Source organism: Schistocerca nitens, chromosome 10 (assembly GCF_023898315.1).
Source record: "Schistocerca nitens isolate TAMUIC-IGC-003100 chromosome 10, iqSchNite1.1, whole genome shotgun sequence".
Classification (NCBI taxonomy): domain Eukaryota; kingdom Metazoa; phylum Arthropoda; class Insecta; order Orthoptera; family Acrididae; genus Schistocerca; species Schistocerca nitens.
In genome coordinates this window covers 9,776,815-9,802,751 of record NC_064623.1, presented here as the reverse complement: position 1 = coordinate 9,802,751, position 25,937 = coordinate 9,776,815, and the positions used below count along the sequence as shown (strand labels likewise).

General features: G+C 39.3%; 1 protein-coding gene across 1 annotated transcript in view; it reads right to left on the bottom strand.

Annotated features, from left to right (window-relative positions):
* Positions 1-11,724: 11,724 nt before the first annotated feature.
* Positions 11,725-25,937, bottom strand: part of LOC126209794 (G-protein coupled receptor moody) — a 131,879-nt gene continuing 117,666 nt past the window's right edge. The window contains exon 9 of the mRNA XM_049938932.1: positions 11,725-15,226. Coding sequence (XP_049794889.1) covers positions 15,099-15,226 — 128 coding nt within the window. The 3' untranslated portion in view covers positions 11,725-15,098. The remainder of the gene's footprint in view (positions 15,227-25,937) is intronic.

The window sequence follows — 25,937 nt, the reverse complement described above, 5'->3', positions numbered from 1 at the left end:
TCGTCATTAATGGCACAAATGCCACTTCTTGAATCTAGAACAGCTAATACTTGTGTACCACATAATCACCTTCAATGTGGACTGATTGCTTTTATTAATTTCCTTTTCCTTCTCAGATACGAAGTATTCCTTAATAGCATCCCTCTCACCATATCCTAAATAATTAACACTGACTGGTCCTTGTTAAGATTCACTTCTCAACTGGACCTCATCAGAGTTCCTAATTATGAGGGACATTCAAAAGAAAAGGTACAAAAAACATTGTTGATATAATTGAAGTGTTTACTTTTGTATAATCACCAAAGGCCTGGAGCACAACTATCCCACTGTTTCATGAGCCAAAGGATTCACTATTCCCAGAATTCCTGTGGCTGTGACAAGAGCCAGTCCTCCACTGTGTCCTTCAATCCACTGTCCAAGTTGAGGCACTTCCCTTAGAGATATTTCTTTAGCAGAAAAAACACGTGGTGGTGGCAGGGTAACATGTCCAAGCTGTAGGGCGTATGCTTAAGCTTCTCCCACCTGAACTTGGCCATTACACTTTTTGTGGTCTTGGAGACTTTGGATGTGTTATTGTGGAGCAGAATCAATCACTCTGTGTGCAGCAAAAGCTGTTTGCTCTTGATGGACTTGGGTAGGCTGTAGAGAGTCTGTGATTAACATGTTTGCCTGGCCTGGTCTCAGGTCATCACTCAAACACTCCTGGCCTTCATGGAAATGGGCACCCCAGTTGGTCCCTGACTTGTTGGACACACAGGCAGTCTCCCCCAACATAAGGCCAGCAATCAGTGATGAATACCAGCCGGTTTAACCTCTTCCACAGTCAGAAATCTGATGTCATCTCGCTTGCTCCTTAGTTGTCCAATTTTGCAATGTGAACATCATGATGTCTTCACATGCACTGCCACATCAAACTGACAGAACATACAACTGCCTGCTTCTCTCTTTAATCGTGTGCCCTTGCCTCTGCATACTACGTGACTCTCTCTTTTTTCATCTTGTAGTAGTTCTTGCAACCTGTGTCCTCAGTTATTTGCTTGATGTATTCCAATCTCTGTCCTGTCTACAGTTCTTACCCTCTACAGCTCCATCTAGTGCCATCGAAGTTATTCCCTGATATAGATGTCCTATCATCCAGTACCTTCTTTTTGTCAGTGTTTTCCATCTATTCCTTTCCTTGTCAATTCTGCAGAGAATCCCTTCATTTCTTACCTTATCAGTCCACCTTATTTTCAATGTTCTTTTGTAGCACCACATCTCAAACTCCTCAATTCTCTTCTGTTCTGGTTTTCCCCCATCCATGTCTCACTACCATACAATGCTGTGCTCCAGCCATACATTGTCAAAAATTTCATCTTCAAGTTAAGACCTATGTTTGATACTAGCCCTCTTCTCTTGGCCAGTAATGCCATTTTTGTCAGTGCCAGTCTGCTTTATATGTCCTCCTTCCTCCATCCATCATCAGTTACTTTGCTGCCTAGGTAGCAGATTTTCATAACGTTGTGTACTTTGTCATCCCCAATTGTGATATAGTTTATCGCTGTTCTTGTTTTAGCTATTGCTCATTGCTTTCACCTTTCTTCGGTTTACTCTGAATCTGTATTCAGTAATCATTGGATTGTTCATTCTATTCAACAGGTTCTGTAATCCTTCATCATTTTCAGTGAGGGTAGCAACCTCATTTGTCATTGATATCCTTTCATCTTGAATTTTAATAATCCCACTATTGAACCTCAATAAGTTATCCCAAAGTGGCATTTGCAAATCTCAACCAGGATGGTTGTTACAATGTTTTGTACTTTTTATAATTTTCTGCTGCAGTCAGTCCATTTCCCTCATCTTATTTATTTCATCTGGTCTCATTCTTTCCTCCTCATCTTTCACCTCTCTTTGCTTATGTCCATAGTTACTATGAAAACCTCCACAATTTTACTATGAAAACCTCCACAATTCACTCCACTTCTACCTTCCACTTCCCCCAAAATATCCTTACAATTATCTCTTTATCTCTCCCTCATCCCTGTTACCTTGTCTCCATCCTTCTCTATGTTGATGTATGCCAGGCAATGAATCCAGCTGTGCAGGAATGTGCAAAATGCTGTCAACACTGTGTTCAAAATTCCCAGTAATTTTATTTTTTCTTGCACACTTAAAGGTAATTTTAATACTACAATTGAAATTTGATGCCTTCCTTTTAAAGGACTGTTTAAGTAAAAATTTCATTCCCAGTAATTTTGAAAGAATCCTTTGTAACAGAGACACCCACCGTCAACAAAATTTCCCTCCATGAAAATGTCACTACGCACACTGTTTTATCCAGTGTTTGACCAATTCCGACTGACAAAAACATTAACAAATTTGTCATTTTTTAAAAGAAGAACCCATTCTCAAACCCCATGACAGTGTTTCACCTTCCAATCTACTTATGGCAAACCCAATTTTCTTTCTATCATACCACGATTTAGGTAATGCATTCTCAAATTGTTTCACAAATGCGACAGGGTGGACTGAACTTACTGTAAAAAATTAATGGAACTTCAGCACATACAAAAAGCTGTGATCAATTGTGTCACAATTACCTGCAAGATTCAATTTCTTTCCTGTAAATACGAACCTTCTAGCCTTTCCTTAATGCTATTTCAAACTTAAGCATTATAGTCAATCAATTTCTGCTTACTAACGTCAATATTTTAAGCTGTAGATTTTTCAGTTTATTTTATTTTTACAAATATTTTACTTGTCTTATTATGAGACTGACTTTTGGCATTACCTACTTTTTGGATTGCTTAAGTAATTTTGGAATAAAATTTTGTGATTATAGCATAACCCAGAAGTTTTATCCGATTTAGTTACTACTTTCTCAACATTAGATTTTAGTTCAGTAATTTGGTCATCGTTTTCCTGGATTTTATTTTCATTAGTGCTAATTCCCCTTCCATTTTCTCCAGCAATTTATTCAGCTGATCAGTCTCTCTCTATTTTCTTTTTCAAACATGTTCTTTACACCTGTCATTTCAGACTGTTACAACCTGGAGTTTCCAATGTTTGATTTAAAACTTACATTTAGACAAATTGAGTATAAATTCATCATAATATTTGATCAGCTTGCTCATTAGCTTTATCAATCTTATTGTTAGTTTGATTTAATCCTTTATTAATTTGTCTTAACTCATTACTGCAGTATCATGTCAGGAAGTAGCTAACATCATAAATCCCTAAAAAATCTTAAACCTGTGGGCTGGGATGAAATTCCAACAAATATCATAAATGTAGGAAGTGACAGCATTGCACCTCAACTCTTAAAATAATAAACCAATCATTTGATGAGGACTGCTTTCCAGACAGACTGAAGTCTGTCCAATCTACAAAAAGGGAAAAAAAGATGATTTAGTAAATTTCCACCCAGTGTCTATACTCCCAGTTTTCTCTAAAATAGTTGAACGAATAGAATAGAATTAGAAAAATACAATAAAGAAGGTAATATTATTCTCAATAACCAGTATGGGTTTAGGAAGGGACGAAAAACTTTACAAGCTGTAAATGAACTAATCTCCTAAAGTAAATAAATGCCTTGACAACAAACAAAGTGTATCTGGTGTTTTTTGTGACCTCTCAAAGGCGTTTGGCACAGTAAACCATAAGCTACTGTACCAAAAATTGGGTACCTGTGGCTTCCATGGAAAATCTATAACAACTTATGTTAAAGACTGACGAGTCACCAGTGTTCTCAATCGAATGATTGTTATGTGACAATAAAGTATTGTATCTTATCTTTATTAAGCTGTTCACTGGTTGCTTTCAGTTCCTTATGAAATTCTTTTGACAACTCATTTTTATTTAGATTGGTCATTCTACGGAAATTCTTCTTTGGAGTTCCAACAGTAAGCTCACCATCGCTTCTCGATAATTCTGTTGATTCAGCATGACTTATAGTATCATTAAGATCTTTTTCCCCCATCTACATTAACATTTTCCACATTATTATCCCGCTTGACTGGTGATGTAATCACCATTAATATAACTCATCTTGCCTTACTTGTTATGGCAGTAATTCACAGAACACAAAATTTTAAGTCCTAAAATGGCAAGATTAGTTTTCTAAAAATATGAAAAACATTATTTTCTGTATTCAGAATGTAAGCACAACTTACATAATCACTGCAAAGTCAGGCACTGCCTCTACACTGTCACAAAATGGCTCTGAGCACTATGGGACTTAACATCTATGGTCATCAGTCCCCTAGAACTTAGAACTACTTAAACCTAACTAACCTAAGGACAGCACACAACACCCAGCCATCACGAGGCAGAGAAAATCCCTGACCCCGCCGGGAATGGAACCCGGGAACACACTGTCACAAAGTTGGAGCCATATGCATTGAGCTGCTGACTCAGCCAGACCCCCGTCGACTGTTGGTAGTGTACCCGTACTGACTTCTGCACTTAAAGCCTCGCTCGCACCCCCACCACACACTGGTGATTTTGCCAAGTCAAAGCTGTTTCTGTCTGCCTGCCTCCACCTGCTGGTACCGCATCTCCACTGTTGCAACACTCTAAATTGCTCATGTCATCAGCTGACTGCATAACCTTCTCTCATCCAACTCCACTTGCAGTTTACATCCATCATCAGATTAATCTTGTGGCAATAAACATCCATGCACAGTATCTTACAACTGCAATATTCCACAACAAATGTCATAATATGTTCTTTTGTGAAATCACAGCTCAAAAATAATGTTATCTGCTAATGTTCAATGTGTATAACAGATAATATCACACATTTACTCTGATTAAAATTACTTTGTGATTGACAGATTGCGCATGCAGCTAGCCACACTACACAAGAAACTGCATGTTCCCACAGAACTGGACACACATTGAGCATTGTCTTTCGAAGTTCATGCACCGTTTCCACTTCACAGTGTACATCCTTCAAGATAACTTCCTGCCACGTTTATTACACACAATGCACTGCTAACGGTCGTGAGGGTAAGGCTAAGTGCAATAATTAATGCCTCAATGTTCTTCCTATCAGCAGACTAACGGTAAACGGTGAGCACTCACCTTGAAGAGCCATGAATCAGTAAACTAGTATTCTTATTTTCACTGAGTACTGTCATGTGGAATTGTATTCTTCTGTAACTCATCCTTAAGAAAGGAAGCCTTTGTTGCACAAGAGCATGCCAGAAATACGCGTAGATCTGTAGTTCACCTGGCTAGGATGCATAAAATGTTGTACAGTGGATGAATAATGACTTTAGTGATCAGAAACTGTGCGTGACATGTTTTGGATTTATTTCCAGATCTCCCATGCCATTCCCCCTCACACCCCCAAGAACCAGCCACAAAGGAGTGTCTCTTCATCTCCCAGTATCACCCCAGACTGAAACAACTGAACCACATCCTTCGCCAGGGTTTCGATTACCTGTTGTCGTCCCCTGAAATGAGGGACATGCTACTTGAAATAAATCCATCCCCTCGTAAAGTTGGGTTCTGTTGTCCAACCTCTATAATGTCCTAATCCACCCCTGTGCCACTTCCAATCCCAACCTCTTGCCACAAGGATCATACCCCTGTTGAGGATGCAGGTGCAAAACCTTCCCAATCCACCACCCAGAACTTCCTAATCCAGTCCTGTCCCAGGTCTGTCCTACCTCACCAGGAGCCAGGCCACCTGTGAAAGCAGCCATGTCATTTACTGGCTCTGCTGCAATCATTGCACAACTTTTTAATATTGGTATGACTAGCAACCAGCTGTCCAACAGAATGAATGGCCACAACCAAACTGTGGCCAAGAGAAAAGTAGAGCACTTTGTAGCACAACATGCAGCTGAACATAACACACTTTATTTTAATGGCCGCTTCACTATCCAAGCCATCTGGATCCTTCCCTCCACAACCAGCTTTGTTTAAATTGCACAGTAGGGAGTTATCCTCACTACATATTCTCTGCTCCCGTAATTATCCCAGCCTCAACTTATGATAACATAGTGTCCCCACATCCTTGACCCAACAGTTTTCAACCCCTCTATCCTATCTTTTCCTCCCCGTTCTTCGTCTCGCACCCACACATCTTTCTCCGCTCCTCTCATTTTTTTCCCCCACAACCTTCTGACACTGCACCTGATGGCATTCTAGTCCCTGCACACTTCACCAGACAAGGTTTGTCTCCCTCCCCACCCATACACTACAATCCCTTCCCTTTCCCAGCCACTCCAGATTGCTGTTTGAATCCCACATGACAGTTACATTCCAGTCTGAGATGCTGTAGTTGGCAGTCAAATGTTCATGAAGCTTGCTCGCTTGTGTGTGGCCGAAAGCTTTATGTAAGGGTCTGCAACTTTACTTGTTTTTCTGACTGTAAGTAGCAATCTGTCTTTTCCTACATTGTTGATTTTTCTTCCTGGGCTTCAATTGTTCAACTACAATTATTGTCTGCTGTCTGAGTTACCGGAGAGAACCTGGATAACAGAGGCTGCTGGGAGAAAAAAAATTATGGCTACTCACAGTGGAGGGTTTACTGTTATGAAGATGCAATTTTGTCTGTAGAAAAACACCTGTGTAAGTTTTTTTATTTTGTGTAGGAAGTCTGCATCTGACTTCATTGAGGTATTGCATCTATCTATGTTAATATGCAAGAAAATATTAAAAGGAAGTATATTTTCTTACTTCCCAGGTTAGACTTGGTATTTGAGTTCTATTGATAGATCATTGAATAGTATCGCATTGGGAGATGTTATATCACAGATATGAGAGGAAAGATAAATTCAGTTTTTTTTTGTGCAGAAACTGAGGGTGCCACATATAACTAGATATTATCTTAATTTTATGAGTAAGCTTAGTTGGGTATAGGAAAGCAGTAATGTCGTTTAGCAACGCACATTCCAGTGTAAAAGTTTTGATAAAATAAATGTACTTATGGTTCAAGAAAATGGATTCCTATTTACACATAGAAAAAGTATTGAATCTTGCCGAAGCAGCAATTTTTTTTTTTTTTAAGTCTATGAACATAATTATATAATTAAGGTAAAGCATATGCTTCAAGAACATAAAGAAAATTTTTAGATAATGCTTTTTCCAAATATTTTTCTGGTGCAGGTGGCTGCACTGTAACATCATGGTATTGAAGATAATATTCTTTTTGGTTAGCTAGGTGCACAATAAACAAAAATAAGATGTTCTTTTTTTCTGAAGTTCTAACAAAAAAAAAAAGTTATTCATCATTTCATATTAAATCAGAGTTGTTAAAAATGTTAATGAGGATGTATTGTACTTTGGATACACTGCAGTAACAGGTAAATAATAACATAGGACTAGAAATATGTAAGGATTCCTTTAAAACAGTCATAGTGATCCAACCACACACACACACACACACACACACACACACACACACACACACACAGAGAGAGAGAGAGAGAGAGAGAGAGAGAGAGAGAGAGAGAGAGAGAGAGACTAAACTTCATAGTCTTTTTATGCTAGCAGCTATTAAGATAATTAGGTCTATCATTCTTCACTTCCTAAACTTGATAATCTATGTTACTTAATGTCGGTAAACAGCAAATTTTCTGATACTTTGTGTTTTCATTTCATCTCATTTGAAAGACAAATTAGTGTTGTAAAGTGTAGTGTTTGGTAGTGGTGATAGTACAAATCGTGGTGGTGGTGGTTGGGTGTGTGCATGTTCCATGGACGAGAACGCAAGATCAGAATAGAATAAAGTAAGAATAGTGGATTGGAGAAGAGTCGGTTGAGTGAATGTAGTGTAGAGATATTGAGAAGTGATAAAAGTAGGAGAGATGAGTGCGAGAAAGAGACGAAAACAGGGTGGTCAACAGAAGTTTAAAGGTAGTATGGAAGGGAAGCAGTTTAAAGGTTTGAGATGTTTTAGAAAATGGATTAGAGTTATGGAAGGAGTCAAGAAAACATGGCAGGGTGAAAAGGAGAAGGAAAAATATGGAGAAAGGTAGGGTGGGATTGACAAGTTGGGTGCAAAGGGAAGAAGGGAGGAGAGATGTAGGGACCAGGTCAGTAGTACTGTAGGTTCATAAATTTTACCTGTGCCTGAATATCCTACTACATGAATTAGAGTTGATTTATTTTTCTACTTTGATAAAACTGTTAAGTAGTAGGTGACTGTCTGTTGAACAATTAAACATGGTATCACATCCTGCAGCCCCTTTTTTGATGAAGCCTTTGGAAGAGGTAGAGATGATTGCTTCTTCCAGACAGGGTAGTAAAAAGATACCCTCTTGTCCCACACAAACATATGTCACTGTTTCATTACACTGATATCCATAATAGTTTCAGTTGACAGCCTTTTGGAGGCTGATAAACAAAATTCCCCATTGTTAGATAAAAAGCCCCCCCCCCCAATTCTGCAAATGAAACATCATGCTCTTTCACTGGAATGTTTTTACAGCAAATTGCTTGTAGTGTTGTAAGAAACCTAGTCTTAGAGGTAGTATGAAAATAATAGTAATTCACTTAGTTTTCTGTAAATGTACATTTATTTGAAGTGTAATAAAATGAATGATAGTGAACGGACACAAATTACATCATATAAATAAATTGGTTTATAATATAAAACAAATTCTTTTCAGGCCAATGTCAGCTTTATGTTCTCCAGTAGAATCAAATTAATTTTAATGGCTAAACACAACACTGGATAGCTGTGACCCTCCTATCATTGACAATTATATAGCTTTGACCTGCAAGTAAAGCTAAAATTTATGAAGAAATTAACATCATAAAATGTTCTGTTTCTGAAAATTATGGCAAATAAATATGCATCAATTTTTAATCAAATAGTATCTAAGACATAAAGAAAAGTTAAAAATTTATGCACTAAAGTGCCTAATGACTGCTATAGCAAACAGGAAATGGTAACCAAAGAGATATAAACATGTTTTTTTTACCCACTATTTTCTGATAAGTATACAGGTGAGAAAATTCTGTTTTTGATGGCAGTGTTGTCATCCTGATGCTTCTCAAACAATTTTTTTATGCCAATATCTGGAGTGTTTCATGACAGCATTATTTTAGCTAAGTGTTTCAGTGTTTTCCTTAGTTTAAACTGAAATTTAGTTTCTGAGTAATAAATTATTGGAAGTTAACATGCGGGAAAATAATACTTAAGATTCACAATGCTCTGCTCCTTTACTACTTAGTTATTTTTAATGTTAAAGCTTTTATTTTTTTTAAATTACCAGTACATTTTTAATGGTAGTTAAACCACTGAATGGATTGCTGCCATTGTGTAGATGTTACACACACTGAAAGAATAGTACTTCTGCCATGACATGAATCTCTCATTCTCTACTACATTGTTTGTCCGGTATGGACATAAGGGAATGTTTTGGAACCAAGTTTGTGACTGAAGTCAGTTTTATATGATGCTGGAAATCTGTTTAATGCTGAATATTAGCAAATCAAATTAAACACACTACAAGTTTATTGGTAACATGATGACTACATCTAATAAATAATTCTGTGGGCCTTTGGTTACATTGCTTGATCTTAAACTACACCCCATATCCTTGTATCCATTATTTATATACATACTTGGAAAACAGTTTTTGGAACTCTACGACATATAAAATTATACATTAAAAAATAATCATGCTCAGACAAAGATGAATTTAAGATAATTCTTGCATTTCTCTTTCGAACTCTTATACCACAGTGATGTAAGTCATTTGTTTAATTTTAGTTATTAAGCCATATGTATTTTTACTGCCTTGCAGTTCTTCCTCTGAAAAATTTCATGAGGGAGGGGGGGGGAAGACATAAATAATAAGTTCGGTAGTGTTGTTTCTGAGTTGCATCCAACAATGTAGGCAAAAAAAAAAAAAAAAAAAAAAAAAAAAAAAAAAAAAAAAAAAAAACTATTTCACAACTGACGGTGAAGAAAAATAGCTTAGACATTCATAAACAACGCTACATTATAACCAGAGATATAAACTGAAGATCCTCATTTATGCTGTTTGGAAAGTACTTTCAGAAATACAAGCCAATCACAGTCATCCGGTTACATAGGGGGAAGGCATACAATTACGTCCATGTATCACCTTCAACATTTCACACAAAAAAAATATTAGATGGAGAGAAAGTAACAGCTACTAAGAAATTTATAGGATGTTAATACTGTATGAATGTAAAAATTGAGTACAACAGGAAGATGCTTTTCTCTTCCTTCTATGGACCATATTACAAATATCATACCTTAGATAAATGATGATAATGGTCATGGGATGGCAAGTATCAGAAACAGAATCCAATAACAAGCTGGATGTCTGGTAAACAATTGCATAGAAAGAGTACTGATCATCAGTAGAAGATAAACAGATGGCTTAATAATGAGTGGAAATTATGAAACATTCCATTCAACTGGTGAAAAAAAAAGAAATACTGGCATACTGAAACGTGTAAGAAGTCTGTTTCTTCAGACAGTAACAAAATACACTACTGACTCAAAGTTAGGGGTGGCCCTCCTGCTTAGTGCCCAGATTATATCATTTTGTAAATGAGGTTAGCCTGTGTCCAGGGCTGTTTGTTTGTTGTAATTATCTGTTACATGTTTTGCGGTTCCAATCTAAAACAACTAATCATTTCTTTTAACTGTTTTCAGTGATAATCTAGTTGCAAAACAACACAACCAGCGATTGCTGACAGACAAAATGGATCACAAGCATAAAGGTCAGTTGGTCATACATCTTTGGTAATATAATATACCCATTTACAATGACTTGAAATACATCTGTTTATAAAAAAACAATAATGACTAGAAAATTAGTATATGAGCATTAATACAATTTGTGATATTTCATTTTCACTAACTGATACTGGGAAATTGCTTCCTGTCATGAACTGACCACTTTACTGTATATTTTTATTGCCAATACAAAATTCATTTTCCTATAGACTAATGCAGTGTTTTAATCCACAAGCTTTTGCCAAAGGATTTTTCAGTCTCTTTCCAGTGCTTCCTCTCCATAACATCAAATAAAAAAATATTACTTTCAGCATTTCATTTTTTGATGCCAAGTTGGTGTACATTATTTACCACCAGAAAATAATGAAATTACTACTTTAGTCACAGATTTCTATGGAATTAAATATTTTTGAATCGTACCATCGAAGACTTATTATCACTTTACTAATGTAACTTACTGTTTTTATGAAAAACAATTATATTATTTCTTTTATATACCGGCGTAGTTCAGTACATTTATATTCACACTTATTATGTTTAGTGTTTCCTAAATAGCTAGTTAACTTAAAAAGCTACAAGAGTATTCATAATAGTTGATATAAAACAGTAAATATTCAGAAAATAGCAAAACTGTTTATAATTATGTGAAATCACACAGTTCCCAACTCTTAATAACATACATATTAATGGTGCACCTTCCATATTGCATGGCACTATCCTGTAAATAAATTTACAGTCTATAGTTACATTCATATTTACAGTGACTTACTAACTGTAACACTGATTAATGTCAATCCTTACACCTATGGAACATCATACATGCAGACTTTTTGTGTCAAATATTTGCAAAACAAACTGCTTTATTACCAGAAACTCTAGAAAAACAAACTGACAAACAAAATATATAAATACAAAATATTAATGACATGTCTTTTTATATGTTTATCTTGAGAAACAGTTGTACATCATCAGTGATGAAACTGACTGTGCTCACATCCTTAGAACACCATTTTGCAATCTTGCAGTTATATAAAATATGTTACACATTTCTGAGGCAAGTAGGACTTAAACTACATAGTTTAAAAAAGCTAAATGACAATTATTTCAGTTCTTTACAAATGTAATGATACCAGATTTTTGCCTTCTCCTTTGATAGCATTTTCAATTTTCTTTACTTATAAGTAATCATTGGTCTTCTTGGGTAACCCAGCCCACACTTAATATAAAAATAAGATTTTACCCTGTTCTAACTACATTATGCATCTCTGCATACATTTTCCCCAAATTGCACATAATTGTCTTCCGACCATACATTTAGTAATTTTCAAGCAAAGAGATGAGAGCAGGGCAATTCCATAAAGAAACAGAAACCTAAAAATCTAGAGCCTGCACTTGATGTTTCGGAACAGCTAACTTTTATGACTGATTACACATCGAGCTACGCACTAAGACATTTGTATGAAGAGATATCGACCACAAAAATAAGTCATTGGTGAAATCATTAATATCATTGAGATTAAATACTTACTGTAATTATTCTTGGAATGCACCTATGTGGTATGCAGTAATACATGCACATGTAAATGGGTCACATCTTTATTAGTCTGTAAATATTTACCCTTTGAACTTTCACTACAAAATATTAAGATTGGACATTGGTGATGTTTAATGACATAGGATGTGATTCACATGCATGTAAAAGGTAAAACAGTTGCAGTTTTCACAAAGAAATTTGTACAGATAAAGAACTGTAAAACGCTTATTATAGTCTCCAAAGACACCAGTGATCATGCTGCACTTACACAATGAAACATCTTTATTCTTCCACATTAGATATAAACGATGCATTTCAATGGACAGTCACCATCGCATTCTATGGTAGAAATAGAACAAACTAACACAATTCTTTCTGTACTTGCTTAAACAGCATATTCACACTTCATTACAGATTATTAGAAAAGAAAGCTGCACAATCTACTAAGAAAAAATAACCAATAAAGAACATGTTGTCAAGTTTTATTGACATATATCATATCCTAATTTTTGCATAGCAATCAAACCAATTTCCTTGTGCATAACAAGTACATTATAATTTGTATATTTTGTCTCCCTGAACATCTGTTCTCTCAGTTAGGAGAGATAAAAGGACCCTAAATGTGTAACGTTTCATTGAGGAGAAGGCCATTAGAGATGAAACACAAGTTGAGACTGGAGAAGGGAATCAGATGTGTCCTTCAAAGGAGCAATCTTTGCATTCATCTTAGGACATTTATGGAAATCAAAGAAAAACCTACATGGGGAATCTGTACAATCATTGTCCTCAATGCTGCGCCAATTTATTCAGTCTTTCAAGTACACTTCCATGAGACTGAAACTACAGGTGAACTATTTGGTTTGAAAACATATTTGATCAAATGCTTAAGCTCACTCCAGCTAAGCTTTTTCTCATGTTTTAAAAACAAAATGTTGATGAGAGGACACTGAGCATAATTCTGAAAAATGGAAGTGCAATAAAGCGATTTTTTTCATACTGAGATAAAACTACAACAGATAATTCAAACATACTTAAATATCAATTAGCTGTATCAGTAAGGGAAATAAACCAACGTGAACACAAAAGCAGTCATCACATCATGACAAAAAACTTAAGCACCAACAAATCCTTCCATGTGGCTGTGTATGTTCAGGGAAGTGACTACATTCCAGTTCTGGAAATTGGGTGAACAGTCCACATTTCTTCAATATGAAACTGCATTTGGCCATTGTCACTTCTGCATGATAAATTTCAGCACAAAATCTGACAGTATTACCTCATTTGGTTATTCTTGGTATGCATTGTTACTTTGCATTCTAATAATATGTGGTGAGCTGTTGGTTCCCTGTTCATGAGAAACTTAATTCTCTTTTGTCGTACATTTCTCACAGAAGCTGATGACGGAGGTTTACTGAATCGCATATACACCACCAAAAAGCTGATACAAATTTCTGCGGCAATTAGGTAGGTTCACCTATTTCGTTACTATCTGGCACACAGTAAAGTTTATTTTGTCATCTAGTCGTGAACAGAGCATTGTGTTGATGAACACAGCCACACCTGATTCCGATGGTCAGACACAGAATTATCTTTTTATATTCTGAGATTAACGATCTGAAGTACCTGGTCTGAAAGAAACAAAAATGTGATAATTTTGAACAATCGTGTGACGATCTACTTATTATGCTCCTTCTGTCTTGCGGTGTTATATCCAGCCAAACTGGTAGGGTCCTTGGAATATGAGACATAAAAACTATTTTATGATGATTTCAGTAGATAAATGAGATGATGCACACATGGTCTCACAGTCCCTGCTACGTACATGACTGATTGATATACTCACAATCAGTCCATCTCTACCATTTCTGACTGCTGTGCAGAGTATCAACAGTGCAGTAAAACTTGGGAAACGACCAGTTGCTGAGCACAGCATGACAAATACTGTTCAGTGAAACTGTCTTGTCCATTGCTTACTCATAATGGGATTCTGTCATTAAAAAGGCAGTAGAAATTACAATGTGCCACTACTACTTCAGCTGGGTTAGCAGCTATATAATCTTAGTAGTACATTACAGGGAGCCCTTGATGCGAAGAAATTGGGCAATTTATTTACGCCACTACACGGGTAGTGGCACCACCAGTGCAGGCCTCTACACACAAACTTTGACAGAATGAAATAATGATGATGTCCACTAACCGATCAGAAGCTGTATAAGAGGGCACCACAGTAGTCAGTTGCTCCTGTCAAAAGTCATGGAGATGATGTTCAAAAGCTTGAGTTTCTGCAAGAAAATAAACAACATTGTGTACAAAGACACTGAAGTGAGAGTTGTCATTCCCAACTTTTTCCTGGTGTTACAGTTGTTTTACATACACAAAACTGGATCTGGACAGCTCTTTCATTGTATAACTTGAAAGTGTCCAAGTTACAAAATATGGACAACCGAACATGAAAGCAGAGGTGTTTCTGTCACCGTTTATCACAAAATTTAAGTCCCACAACAGCTCACTGCCCTCAGCTCTCACGGTAGGTTGAGGCATACAACTGAAGAGAAAACTGTACAACACTAACACGAGTGACATGTTCACTGATGACCATTTCTGCTGTGTGGCAGTACATGGAGACCTGTGAGGCGGTCAACACTTGGCACTCCCTCACCCATCACAGAGGAATGACACATCCGCAGTGCCGGCGTCCAAGTTTTGTGTCCGTCGGCCCGTCCCTCACCCACTGCAGGGAGGCCACGCCGACTAAGTCTTGCGCCCACTGCCGCTGCCCGCAGCCGACGCGAGCTCCCTGTGGGGATGGGGGTGGCGCCCCCGTCGCCACCACGGCCTCCGGCGTCACCGTCATGCTCGCTGTGACCCGCAGCGGCCGGCTGTCCCTGCCGCCGCCAGCTCCATCAGGTTGTTGTCCTGCCGCTGCGGCTGCTGTCCCGCCCCCGCCCCAGAACCGCCTCCGCCGGGTGTCGCTCCACCTTCAAAAATGGCCGGCTAATATTTATGAGAGTGGAGGTAGACAGCAGATTTACTGAGGGTTACACTACAAAGCACTTGATAAAACCGAATGGAGGGGAAAGGAATCCCTGTTTTACTGATTCGCTCACTTCTATTTTAAGCTGCACTATCTGTTTCAGTGGTCATTCCATCTCGAAAGAAAAGGATCAAGCTAAGAATGGCACCATAGCTCTTCATTAGAGAACAACAGTGTAAGCCCTATGGGCAAGAAAATAGTCACTTTTTACAGGTCTGAAGTTGGGATCATTGCCTCTAACAAAGCTGTAGTTTACATGAGGATGCTTCAAATGAAAACCTTAAAAGTGCAATAAAATTCCTAGAAGCTTTACCATTGATTTTTGTGGGAGTTATCCTCGTAATTCGAAAAATGGTCGATAGGTGGCAACCTGTTGTTACTTCACAGAATAGGATGCTGTGTCAGTGCAGAGATGGCTGCCCCACTGTCAACTTGTACCGCACTCGAGTTTGACTCATCTTTCTGAATAGTGAAGGTGTTAAACCTGTGGAAGTGCATTGCAGGTTAAAATAACAGTATGGTGATTCATGTGTGTGTCCTTGTAACAAGTATAGGAGTGGTGCAGAAATTCTACAAGAGGTATAACTTCCTTTGAAGATGCTCTGCACCTGGGTCAGCAAAGAAAACATTGCTCTGTGCCAAAAAGAAAAATAAGCATTCGACTATTGGCAGTCATGCTCACTCTCTTTGGGAATACAAAAGTGGTAATTGTCACCCATGCATTTTGTTTACGTTATATTGCTGCTCATACGCCCTGTCCAAAGATGTGACTTTACATTGCGTCAATTTCCATTTTAACAGTCAGTATTTCACCATTCTTGTTTGAAGTTGACTGTTGTTGAAAAATAGAAACATAAGTTTCTTTACATTGTGTTGAAGTAAAACAAACACTGTATTGTTATAAATTAATAGAGGGAAACATTCCACGTGGGAAAAATATATCTAAAAACAGAGATGATGTGACTTACCAAACGAAAGCGCTGGCACGTCGATAGACACACAAACATACACACAAAATTCAAGCTTTCGCAACAAACTGTTGCCTCATCAGGAAAGAGGGAAGAAGAGGGAAAGACGAAAGGATGTGGGTTTTAAGGGAGAGGGTAAGGAGTCATTCCAATCCCAGGAGCAGAAAGACTTACCTTAGGGGGAAAAAAGGACGGGTATACACTCGCACACACACACACACATATCCATCCACACATATACAGACACAAGCAGACATATTTAAAGACGTATTTAAAGACAAAGAGTTTCTAGTCCACAAACAGTTCATTTCAGCTATTAAACAACCTTTTCGTCTAGAAAGCCAAACTCTTTGTCTGCTTGTGTCTGTATATGTGTGGATGGATATGTGTGTGTGTGCGAGTGTGTACCCGTCCTTTTTTCCCCCTAAGGTAAGTCTTTCTGCTCTCGGGATTGGAATGACTCCTTACCCTCTCCCTTAAAACCCACATCCTTTCGTCTTTCCCTCTCCTTCCCTCTTTCCTGATGAGGCAACAGTTTGTTGCGAAAGCTTGAATTTTGTGTGTATGTTTGTGTGTCTATCGACGTGCCAGCGCTTTCGTTTGGTAAGTCACATCATCTCTGTTTTTAAACACTGTATTGTGTGTGAGATAAGAGGAGAGCGAGTGTGTCGGGACTAACCCCATTTCACTGCTAGTAGTGCTCTGTCACCTTAATGCATCTGCACGTAGCACGTAAGTATTGCACCACAATTAACTATAAAATTAAAAGTTAAATTTTATGTTTAAAACTTTATGTTAACATAGTTTATTGTAATAATGTTTCAAATATCAAGTCTTTATGTACATAGACTTGTCAATTTCCGTAAAAATGCAGTTTTCAGAAAAAAAATAATAAAGTGGCACTAAATAAGAAAGCCAAAATTTGGTCAGAAGGTGCCTATGGAGTTCATAAATAAGTGGTGTAAATTACAAGCAGAATCCACATTTTTCAAGAAAAATGGAAGGCATTAAAAACTTGACTTAGAATCGTAAAAATTTGTTTTATGCTTCAGTTCACCTTAAAAATCATAACTTACGAGACCATGTTAAGTTATCTCTTACAGTTTTTGAGTAATTAAGTGAAAACCAATTTTGTAACTGAAATATACCCAATGGTATGATTAAGTGTCTATAATTTTAATGATAAAAATTTTTTTGGTTAAAGCAGATGATAAAACCTACAAAAGTTTACAGTTGTAGTATTAATAACAGCTATTGCAAGTTCTAGTAAATGTATGGTTTAGAGGTAACGATCTACCGTTAGTTCCACTATAAAAATTCTAGAAGGCAAAGTTTTTATTCAGGCAAGCTCAAACTTTTTCTGTGCTTTCAAACAACTTACCTCAATACATGTAAAAATTAAGAAGATTCTGAATTAATTCATGACTGCATTATTGAAGATTATGTGTCTGAGAAAGCGGTCGTTCTGAGGCTGCTGCCATTTTTTAAGGCAGTAAACAGATGTTCCCTCAGCCATCTGCTGCGGCACCTATACAAATACAGCCTAAGAGGCAGTAGTAAGGTGCACTTCACACTCAGCGATTGTAAGATCCACATTTGTTAAACATCGGATCGCGCTCTGCCTCGGATGATGTCAGAGACGACTGGACTCGTGAGGTGAAAGAATCTGGTAGGAACGTACTGCAGAGTTCACCTCTGAACTGAAAATATAGTTGTTTCCATTAGAAAATTTACTGTCAATTGAACGTAGTGACTTTCAAGGTGTTGTGTGTGAGAGACTTTACTCAATATATGTATGAACTAGAACTTTCATTTAAAATGAAAGTTTGTAGTCCTGATCCCACTAAGTAGGAGGAGAATAGAACATTTATTTCAGTGAACTGGACCAGAATGTGATCATGCAGACTGGAAACTAAGGTCAGTATGTTCTCCATCACTTTGTGGCTGACCACAAAATTAGTTACCAGACTCCCACGAGAAAGACGGCAAACTATATAGAACAACCGGCCGCCCCACAGTGTTCTCTAGTTGACAACTGTCACCCTCATGACTGCTGATGTTACCATTTCTGTTTTTACTTTGATAGATAAGTAGAGACATGAAAGTTCCAGTTTGAAAATGCTGTAAAAAATGATCCACGCTTGGAATGATGTCAAATTTGAATACAATATTGTCGAAGAAGGGGAAAATGTTCTGGAAACAAAAATTGTGGCAGAATATGCAAAAATAAAAGATGCGGGATACCTGGCTGTTCCTGAGTTTGTGTGTAAGTGGCTCATCATGACTCTCAATGCAGGATCACACACTGCTGGTACAGCTCTTGTACGAGAATGGCGTCCCCCGGGAATGTCACGAGCGTAACACCAATGTTTGCGTGGTAGAATGAGTATGTGTGTACATGTACATAGTGTTTGCGCAGCAGTCTCCGACGTTGTGTAACTGATGTGGAATAAGGGGAGCCAGCCCACATTCACCGAGGCAGATGGAAAACCATCTACAGGCTGGCCAGCACACTGAACCCCGATACTAATCTGCCGGGCGGATTCGTGCCAGGGACCGGCGCGCCTTCCCGCTTGAGAAGCAGTGCATTAGACCGTACAGCAAGCTGGGCAGGCTGCCTGTGAGCAAGGTGCACAAACTTTCATGAAACATCTGGCATTGCTATCTGCATTCAGGAGTTACTTCATGCTGATGAGACAGTAAGACATACATTTGCTCTAGAATTTCTTGATCACATGGAAATGGACAGTGAATGGTCATGGAACAGATGAAGCCCATGTACATCTCCAAGGACATATCAACATACTGAATTTTAGAATATGGGCAACAAAAAATTCACACACACACACATCAACCAGTGCCACTTCTTTCTGCAAACATGTTTGTACGATGTGGGTTGACAGCATCTTTTTACTGTAGGACCATGCAGATGAATCCTACAAGTTTTGTTACATGTACCATCAGTGGTAAATTCTATGAGAGTCTTCTGCACACAATCATTCCAACCCTTCAACAGCATGGATATGTGGGTAGGATAATTTTTATGCAAGATAGTGTTCCTCCCCACATTGTACAGCCAGTGAAACAGCTAATGCAGAGGCATTTCGGAAATGCTATAATTACCAGCAACCATTTCCTTATAGCCTGAATCACCTGGTCTTAATCCAGGTGACTTCTGGCTTTATGATTACCTGAAAAAGCTGTGTTCAGTGCTCCGATTACAAACACAGCTGAGCTGAAGACCGCACATTGCACAATGCATTCTGAAAATGACCCCAATGTGTCGTGGAATATGCTGTTTCTCGATTTCAAATTGTACCACAAAATGGTTGATAGGATACTGAATATGTCTTTTGCCAGACACAGTCATGCCCATTCCAAGGTATACCTAGTTTAATGAACAATTCACATAATAACCACCATATTGCAATTCATCTGTCATTTGCAGCTAAATCCATTTACGTTGTGACACTTCACAGCATCATCTTGCGGGAAAATTTTCACTTCCCCCCCCTTCTCCTTCTCCTTGACCATAGCCTGCTCAAATTTGACCTTACTCTGCGCAGCAGTCTCTTCTTTTTTTACAATGTTTTGAAGCTGGAACTTTTAATTTTAATCATCCTGTATTATAAACTGTTGATAATGAGAGCTCTATATTGTCCCATGTTGTTTTGCACAGGACAGCTGCAGCATCAAAATTGCAGTTGATGTTTTTTAACAATGTGCTGACTGAACATTTAAATGATACATATTACATCTGCTCAAGGTGCGCAAAGTCCGAAACATGTTGTTGTGCATGTGCCAATATGTTCCAAAAAACCACACATGAAAATAAAATTTTTTCAGAGGTTCATATCTTGGGCTCTATTTATCACAGAGATAAGGGGTAATGTGTTTTTGGATGGAATTTGCCTTAGCCATCATTTGTATATATCCATCAGAAGAACGAGCATACTGTAGCTATTGTACAGTTCAGGGTCAAAAATTTATAATTAAAAATTACACACTTCCTCCAGCCCAGGCAAACTGATTGGTTCTTTCGGTTAGATGTGGTCTGGGGTGGACCGTAGATAGCTTATAAGAAAATCTTGAAACCCTGTGATTTTTGGATGGAAAAGCACCAATTGTGGAGATGGCCACTTCTATAATTTTTGTACATGGCAGTTCATCAAAATATCATTATCCATTACCAAGGTGCAGAGGTTCAAAGTTAATGTACTGATGCAGGTAATATCAGGTCTGAGGTGTTAATGTAGTTTTAACTGAGGTAGTGAACAAATGGCAAGGGTTCTGAAGTCACGAAACTAGGTTGTGGTCAGCATTTTTTTTCACCAATAAAACTTTGTGACACAGTCTCTAGGTAACACTTCATGTCTATATAAATATGCTGCACTGCAATGACAAAAGAAAGCATCTTAACATATTTGAAAAGAAAAGAACTTAATAATTAATAGTCATTTTATCTGAAACTGATAATTCGGTAAAATATTTCTAATACCATATTTACTCTTTCAAGATACAAATCATAAGTTGAGCATTTTCATTTTTAATGAATTGAAATTGATGAGCAAAGTATTTTTAAAAAATGTAAACAAAACAATTTTATTTTAACCTTCTCTTATACGTACTTCTTTATAGTTTGTATGTGTCAAAGTATATAAATGCACTGTCAAAACTAATATCCTATATTATTCAATAATGACAATATTATGAAAATGGTAGATCACTATTCACCTTATAGCAGAACTGATGAGTCACAGACATGCACAACAGAGAGACTGTAAAATAAGTAGGCTTTCAGCTAGAAGGCCTTCATCAGAATGAGACAAAAACACACACACAGCACAGTGGTTGCAGCTTAGCTGGATCACACTTGGATGGAGGAGCAAATTGACTCAGGCAGAGTGCAACAATGGTCTTTGGTAGAGTTTGTGGTGAAAGGTGAAAAAATGTTTCCACAGTAGGGACCGGGAGAATGTGAGAACATCTTTAACAAATCTTATATGACTGAATTTGGGAGTGGGGAAAAAGGTGAGGCCTTTGAAAAGATCTGATACTTCTGTAGGGCTAAGGCTTTTAGAGGAAAGTTTCATTACTGTGTTTTGGGTCTCTATAGGTTCTTGATTACGTATAGTGCTGTTAGTGGCTTTTGAGGGTGGAGTAGGTCTGCAAGGGAGGATTTGTCAGCGATGGGGTGGTGTGTAGGAGATTGTTGTAGAGGTGGTGGGTATTGGTAGCCCAAGGTAGGAGTAGGAAGTGAACAGGTTCGAGTGTTTCTTGAGGTGGCATTGTGCGTGCTGCTCTAGTTCCTGGAGGGCAAGAGTTGTTTGTGATATGGGATTGAGGAATTTTGGATTGCACGGTAGGAGAATTTTATGGACGGAGGGGAGGTACTGCGCCGTGTGGTTTGAGGCGCCATGTCACTGGCTGCGCAGACCCTGTGTGTGTTTTGTTCTCCTTAGCATAAGTCGTGTGTAAGTCTAGGGACCGATGACCTCGGCACTTTGGTCCGTTAGGAATTCACACACATTTAAACATTTTTGGGAGGTGCTGCAAGGAGGTTTGGGCCTGATTGACGTTTTGTCTAATTCTGATGAAGGTCTTTTTGGCCAAAAGCTTACTTGTTCAACAGCCTTTTTATTGTGCGTATCTGCAACTTGGCATCTCCGCTATATGGTGAGTAGTAATCTGTCATTATCCCATCCTGATTTAACCTATAGTATGCACTTTATATAAGCAGTACACCCAGCTGCAGCAGAGAAAGAAAGGGAAGCAGCTGAAAATTGCCAAGGCACAGAAAGGTGAATAAGCTCCTGTTGCAAAGCTGCTGACAAAAAAAGTGGGGAACCAGCTGCCTGAATCCTCATTCTGCTCTGTTGCTTCTGAACATATTCATGCTTTTTGTGCTGTAAGAGAGTAGCACAGAACAGTGTCAGTGAAAGAGGGAGGAGACTATGTCAGTGAGAGACAAACGGAGAGAAAAAGTGGCACTGAAAGAGAAAATGAGAGGGATGAAGGGAGTAACAGTGGGAATCACAGTGAGAGGAAATCTTGATGGACAGTGGCAGTAAAAGAAAAAGAGAGATGAGTTGAGACCATACACAGGCTTTGGTGGGGGACAACAGAATCTGGCAAACTTCAACACGTAAGTGCAAGGATGGGGTCAAAAAAGTTTCTAGCCTAACAAATAAAGAATGACAGAAATTTCATAATACCAATTTATTTTTCAATATAATACCTGTGTACACTAATACAGTTGCAAGCATGCTCACAGAACTTTTGCAAACCATTCAAATGAAAGCTCTTCAATTCTGAGCCCAACCAAGCGTTCCCTGCATCATCATTGTCAAATTGTCATCCTTTGAGATCTTTTTTCTTTTCCCAAACCTAAAAAAAGTCTGATGGAGTCAAATTTGGAGAACATGTCAGATGATGTAACAATTCCAACTTGTCAAGCAGAGTGTCCAGTGCTGCAGGTGATTTGGGTGCCGGTGTGTGGTCCTGATGCAAAAGAACTCCACACCTTTTTGTCTTTCTCTCTTCTCCGAAACAGTGAAATAGTATGATGCCTTTATAGTTACACCTTTCTGCAAGAATCCACCATAATTACCCCTTGTGCATCCAGAAGACCAATGCCATCACCTTACTGACTGATTTTTTTGCACCCCAAATTTTTTTGGGGTATGGGATGAAGGATGTTGCCATTGTCGTGACTGTTGTTTTGTCTCAGGATCAAAGTGGTGAACCCATGTTTCGTCCATTGTCCCATACCTTGCAAGAAAGCCATCTTCAGATTGGCAGATGATTTCTTCACAACACTGCCCACACTCCCGTCTCTGATGTGCATTCAAGTCTTTCGGGATCCACTGAGATGAAATGTTCTACATTCCCACAATATCCACAACAACGTCATTTGCACACCCAGAGGAGATTCTAGATGTGGTTTTGTGTTGTTCAATGATCCTGCAAAATCGTACTGTGAATTGCAGCCGCTGTTTCATCAGCGGCAACAGTGACAGGTATTCCACTTCTTGGCACAGCTCCCACACACATTCTTCCATATTTGAAGTCAGACACCCAGTTTTTCACTGTTGCATAAGACTGTGTTTGTGCGAGACATTATGGTAACTATCTGGAGTCAGAAACTTTTTGACCGCCCTTCATATAGGGAAGGGTGCATTTTAGACCGACATTTCAAACACGCAAACAAACACGCAAATATAGGGGAAAGAATAAGTTGACCGCCCGCCCCCCCCCCCCCCCCACTGCCCCCCCCCACTGCCCCCACTGCCCCCCCCCCCACTGCCCCGCCCCCTCCAGAATTTTTGAGTTGCTGAGGTATTGTGTAGACTGGGGCAGTGAGATATAGGGATATATACTGTAAATCAGTGGGAGAAAAAGGATGCAGTGATAGTGAGAGGGAGATGTTGAGTGTGAAGGCTATACTACACTCCTGGAAATTGAAATAAGAACACCGTGAATTCATTGTCCCAGGAAGGGGAAACTTTATTGACACATTCCTGGGGTCAGATACATCACATGATCACACTGACAGAACCACAGGCACATAGACACAGGCAACAGAGCATGCACAATGTCGGCACTAGTACAGTGTATATCCACCTTTCGCAGCAATGGAGGCTGCTATTCTCCCATGGAGGCGATCGTAGAGATGCTGGATGTAGTCCTGTGGAACGGCTTGCCATGCCATTTCCACCTGGCGCCTCAGTTGGACCAGCGTTCGTGCTGGACGTGCAGACCGCGTGAGACGACGCTTCATCCAGTCCCAAACATGCTCAATGGGGGACAGATCCGGAGATCTTGCTGGCCAGGGTAGTTGACTTACACCTTCTAGAGCACGTTGGGTGGCACGGGATACATGCGGACGTGCATTGTCCTGTTGGAACAGCAAGTTCCCTTGCCGGTCTAGGAATGGTAGAACGATGGGTTCGATGACGGTTTGGATGTACCGTGCACTATTCAGTGTCCCCTCGACGATCACCAGTGGTGTACGGCCAGTGTAGGAGATCGCTCCCCACACCATGATGCCGGGTGTTGGCCCTGTGTGCCTCGGTCGTATGCAGTCCTGATTGTGGCGCTCACCTGCACGGCGCCAAACACGCATACGACCATCATTGGCACCAAGGCAGAAGCGACTCTCATCGCTGAAGACGACACGTCTCCATTCGTCCCTCCATTCACGCCTGTCGCGACACCACTGGAGGCGGGCTGCACGATGTTGGGGCGTGAGCGGAAGACGGCCTAACGGTGTGCGGGACCGTAGCCCAGCTTCATGGAGACGGTTGCGAATGGTCCTCGCCGATACCCCAGGAGCAACAGTGTCCCTAATTTGCTGGGAAGTGGCGGTGCGGTCCCCTACGGCACTGCGTAGGATCCTACGGTCTTGGCGTGCATCCGTGCGTCGCTGCGGTCCGGTCCCAGGTCGACGGGCACGTGCACCTTCCGCCGACCACTGGCGACAACATCGATGTACTGTGGAGACCTCACGCCCCACGTGTTGAGCAATTCGGCGGTACGTCCACCCGGCCTCCCGCATGCCCACTATACGCCCTCGCTCAAAGTCCGTCAACTGCACATACGGTTCACGTCCACGCTGTCGCGGCATGCTACCAGTGTTAAAGACTGCGATGGAGCTCCGTATGCCACGGCAAACTGGCTGACACTGACGGCGGCGGTGCACAAATGCTGCGCAGCTAGCGCCATTCGACGGCCAACACCGCGGTTCCTGGTGTGTCCGCTGTGCCGTGCGTGTGATCATTGCTTGTACAGCCCTCTCGCAGTGTCCGGAGCAAGTATGGTGGGTCTGACACACCGGTGTCAATGTGTTCTTTTTTCCATTTCCAGGAGTGTATAAAGAGATACTGGGTAAAAGGATTTTGTTTGGATGTTTGGTGTTAAATGAGCATGAATATGTTTGCATGCTACCAGATTTTTAACGAGGAAGGTGACACAAGGTTTGAAGAAGTTGGTTTCCCTCTTTCATGTAAAAGTCTTTAAAAGAGATGCTTATTTGCCTATTTACACTCCAAAAGGATAATTTTTCAGCTGGTTGGGTTTACTCAAAATACTTTGTATTTCTACTCATTTTTACATGTTATTTGACTCCTTTACAGTCACAGTAACTGGTAATATTCGAAATGTTTGTACCAAATAAAACCAGGAAAGTTGACAACTAGAGAGTCAACAATAGCTCAGTGACAGTTATTCAGGTATGGGTATCAGAGGGATGATGGAGGGGGAGCGGAATGGTGGGGCAGGTATATTTGCTAAAGAGGATACAAGATTCACAAAAACTGGTATTAGCGCACAATGTTCTGAAATGGTTTAATAATGAAAAATTGGTTAAAATCTAAAACACAAATTACTATCTCTTGGGAAACGAGAGTCAGCAAGTCATTTTTCTACCTCCTCATAATGTTCAATCTATATTGTAGCAATACAAAGGCCATACGTGACAAAGCTTGTGTAGCTAACATCATTATTAGCTTTGAAAGGAATTTCTACACTATCAGTATTGCTGGTGGGAGAATTACACATTTTAGGCTAAACCAAAACAAAATTGAAGGACTCCCCTCAAAAGTAGGGGTAGTGGGGCCATGTGTACCTGTGTCAAAAGGAAATAAATGATACAAACTGCTTTTGAGAACTTGATTCAAATTTATTTAC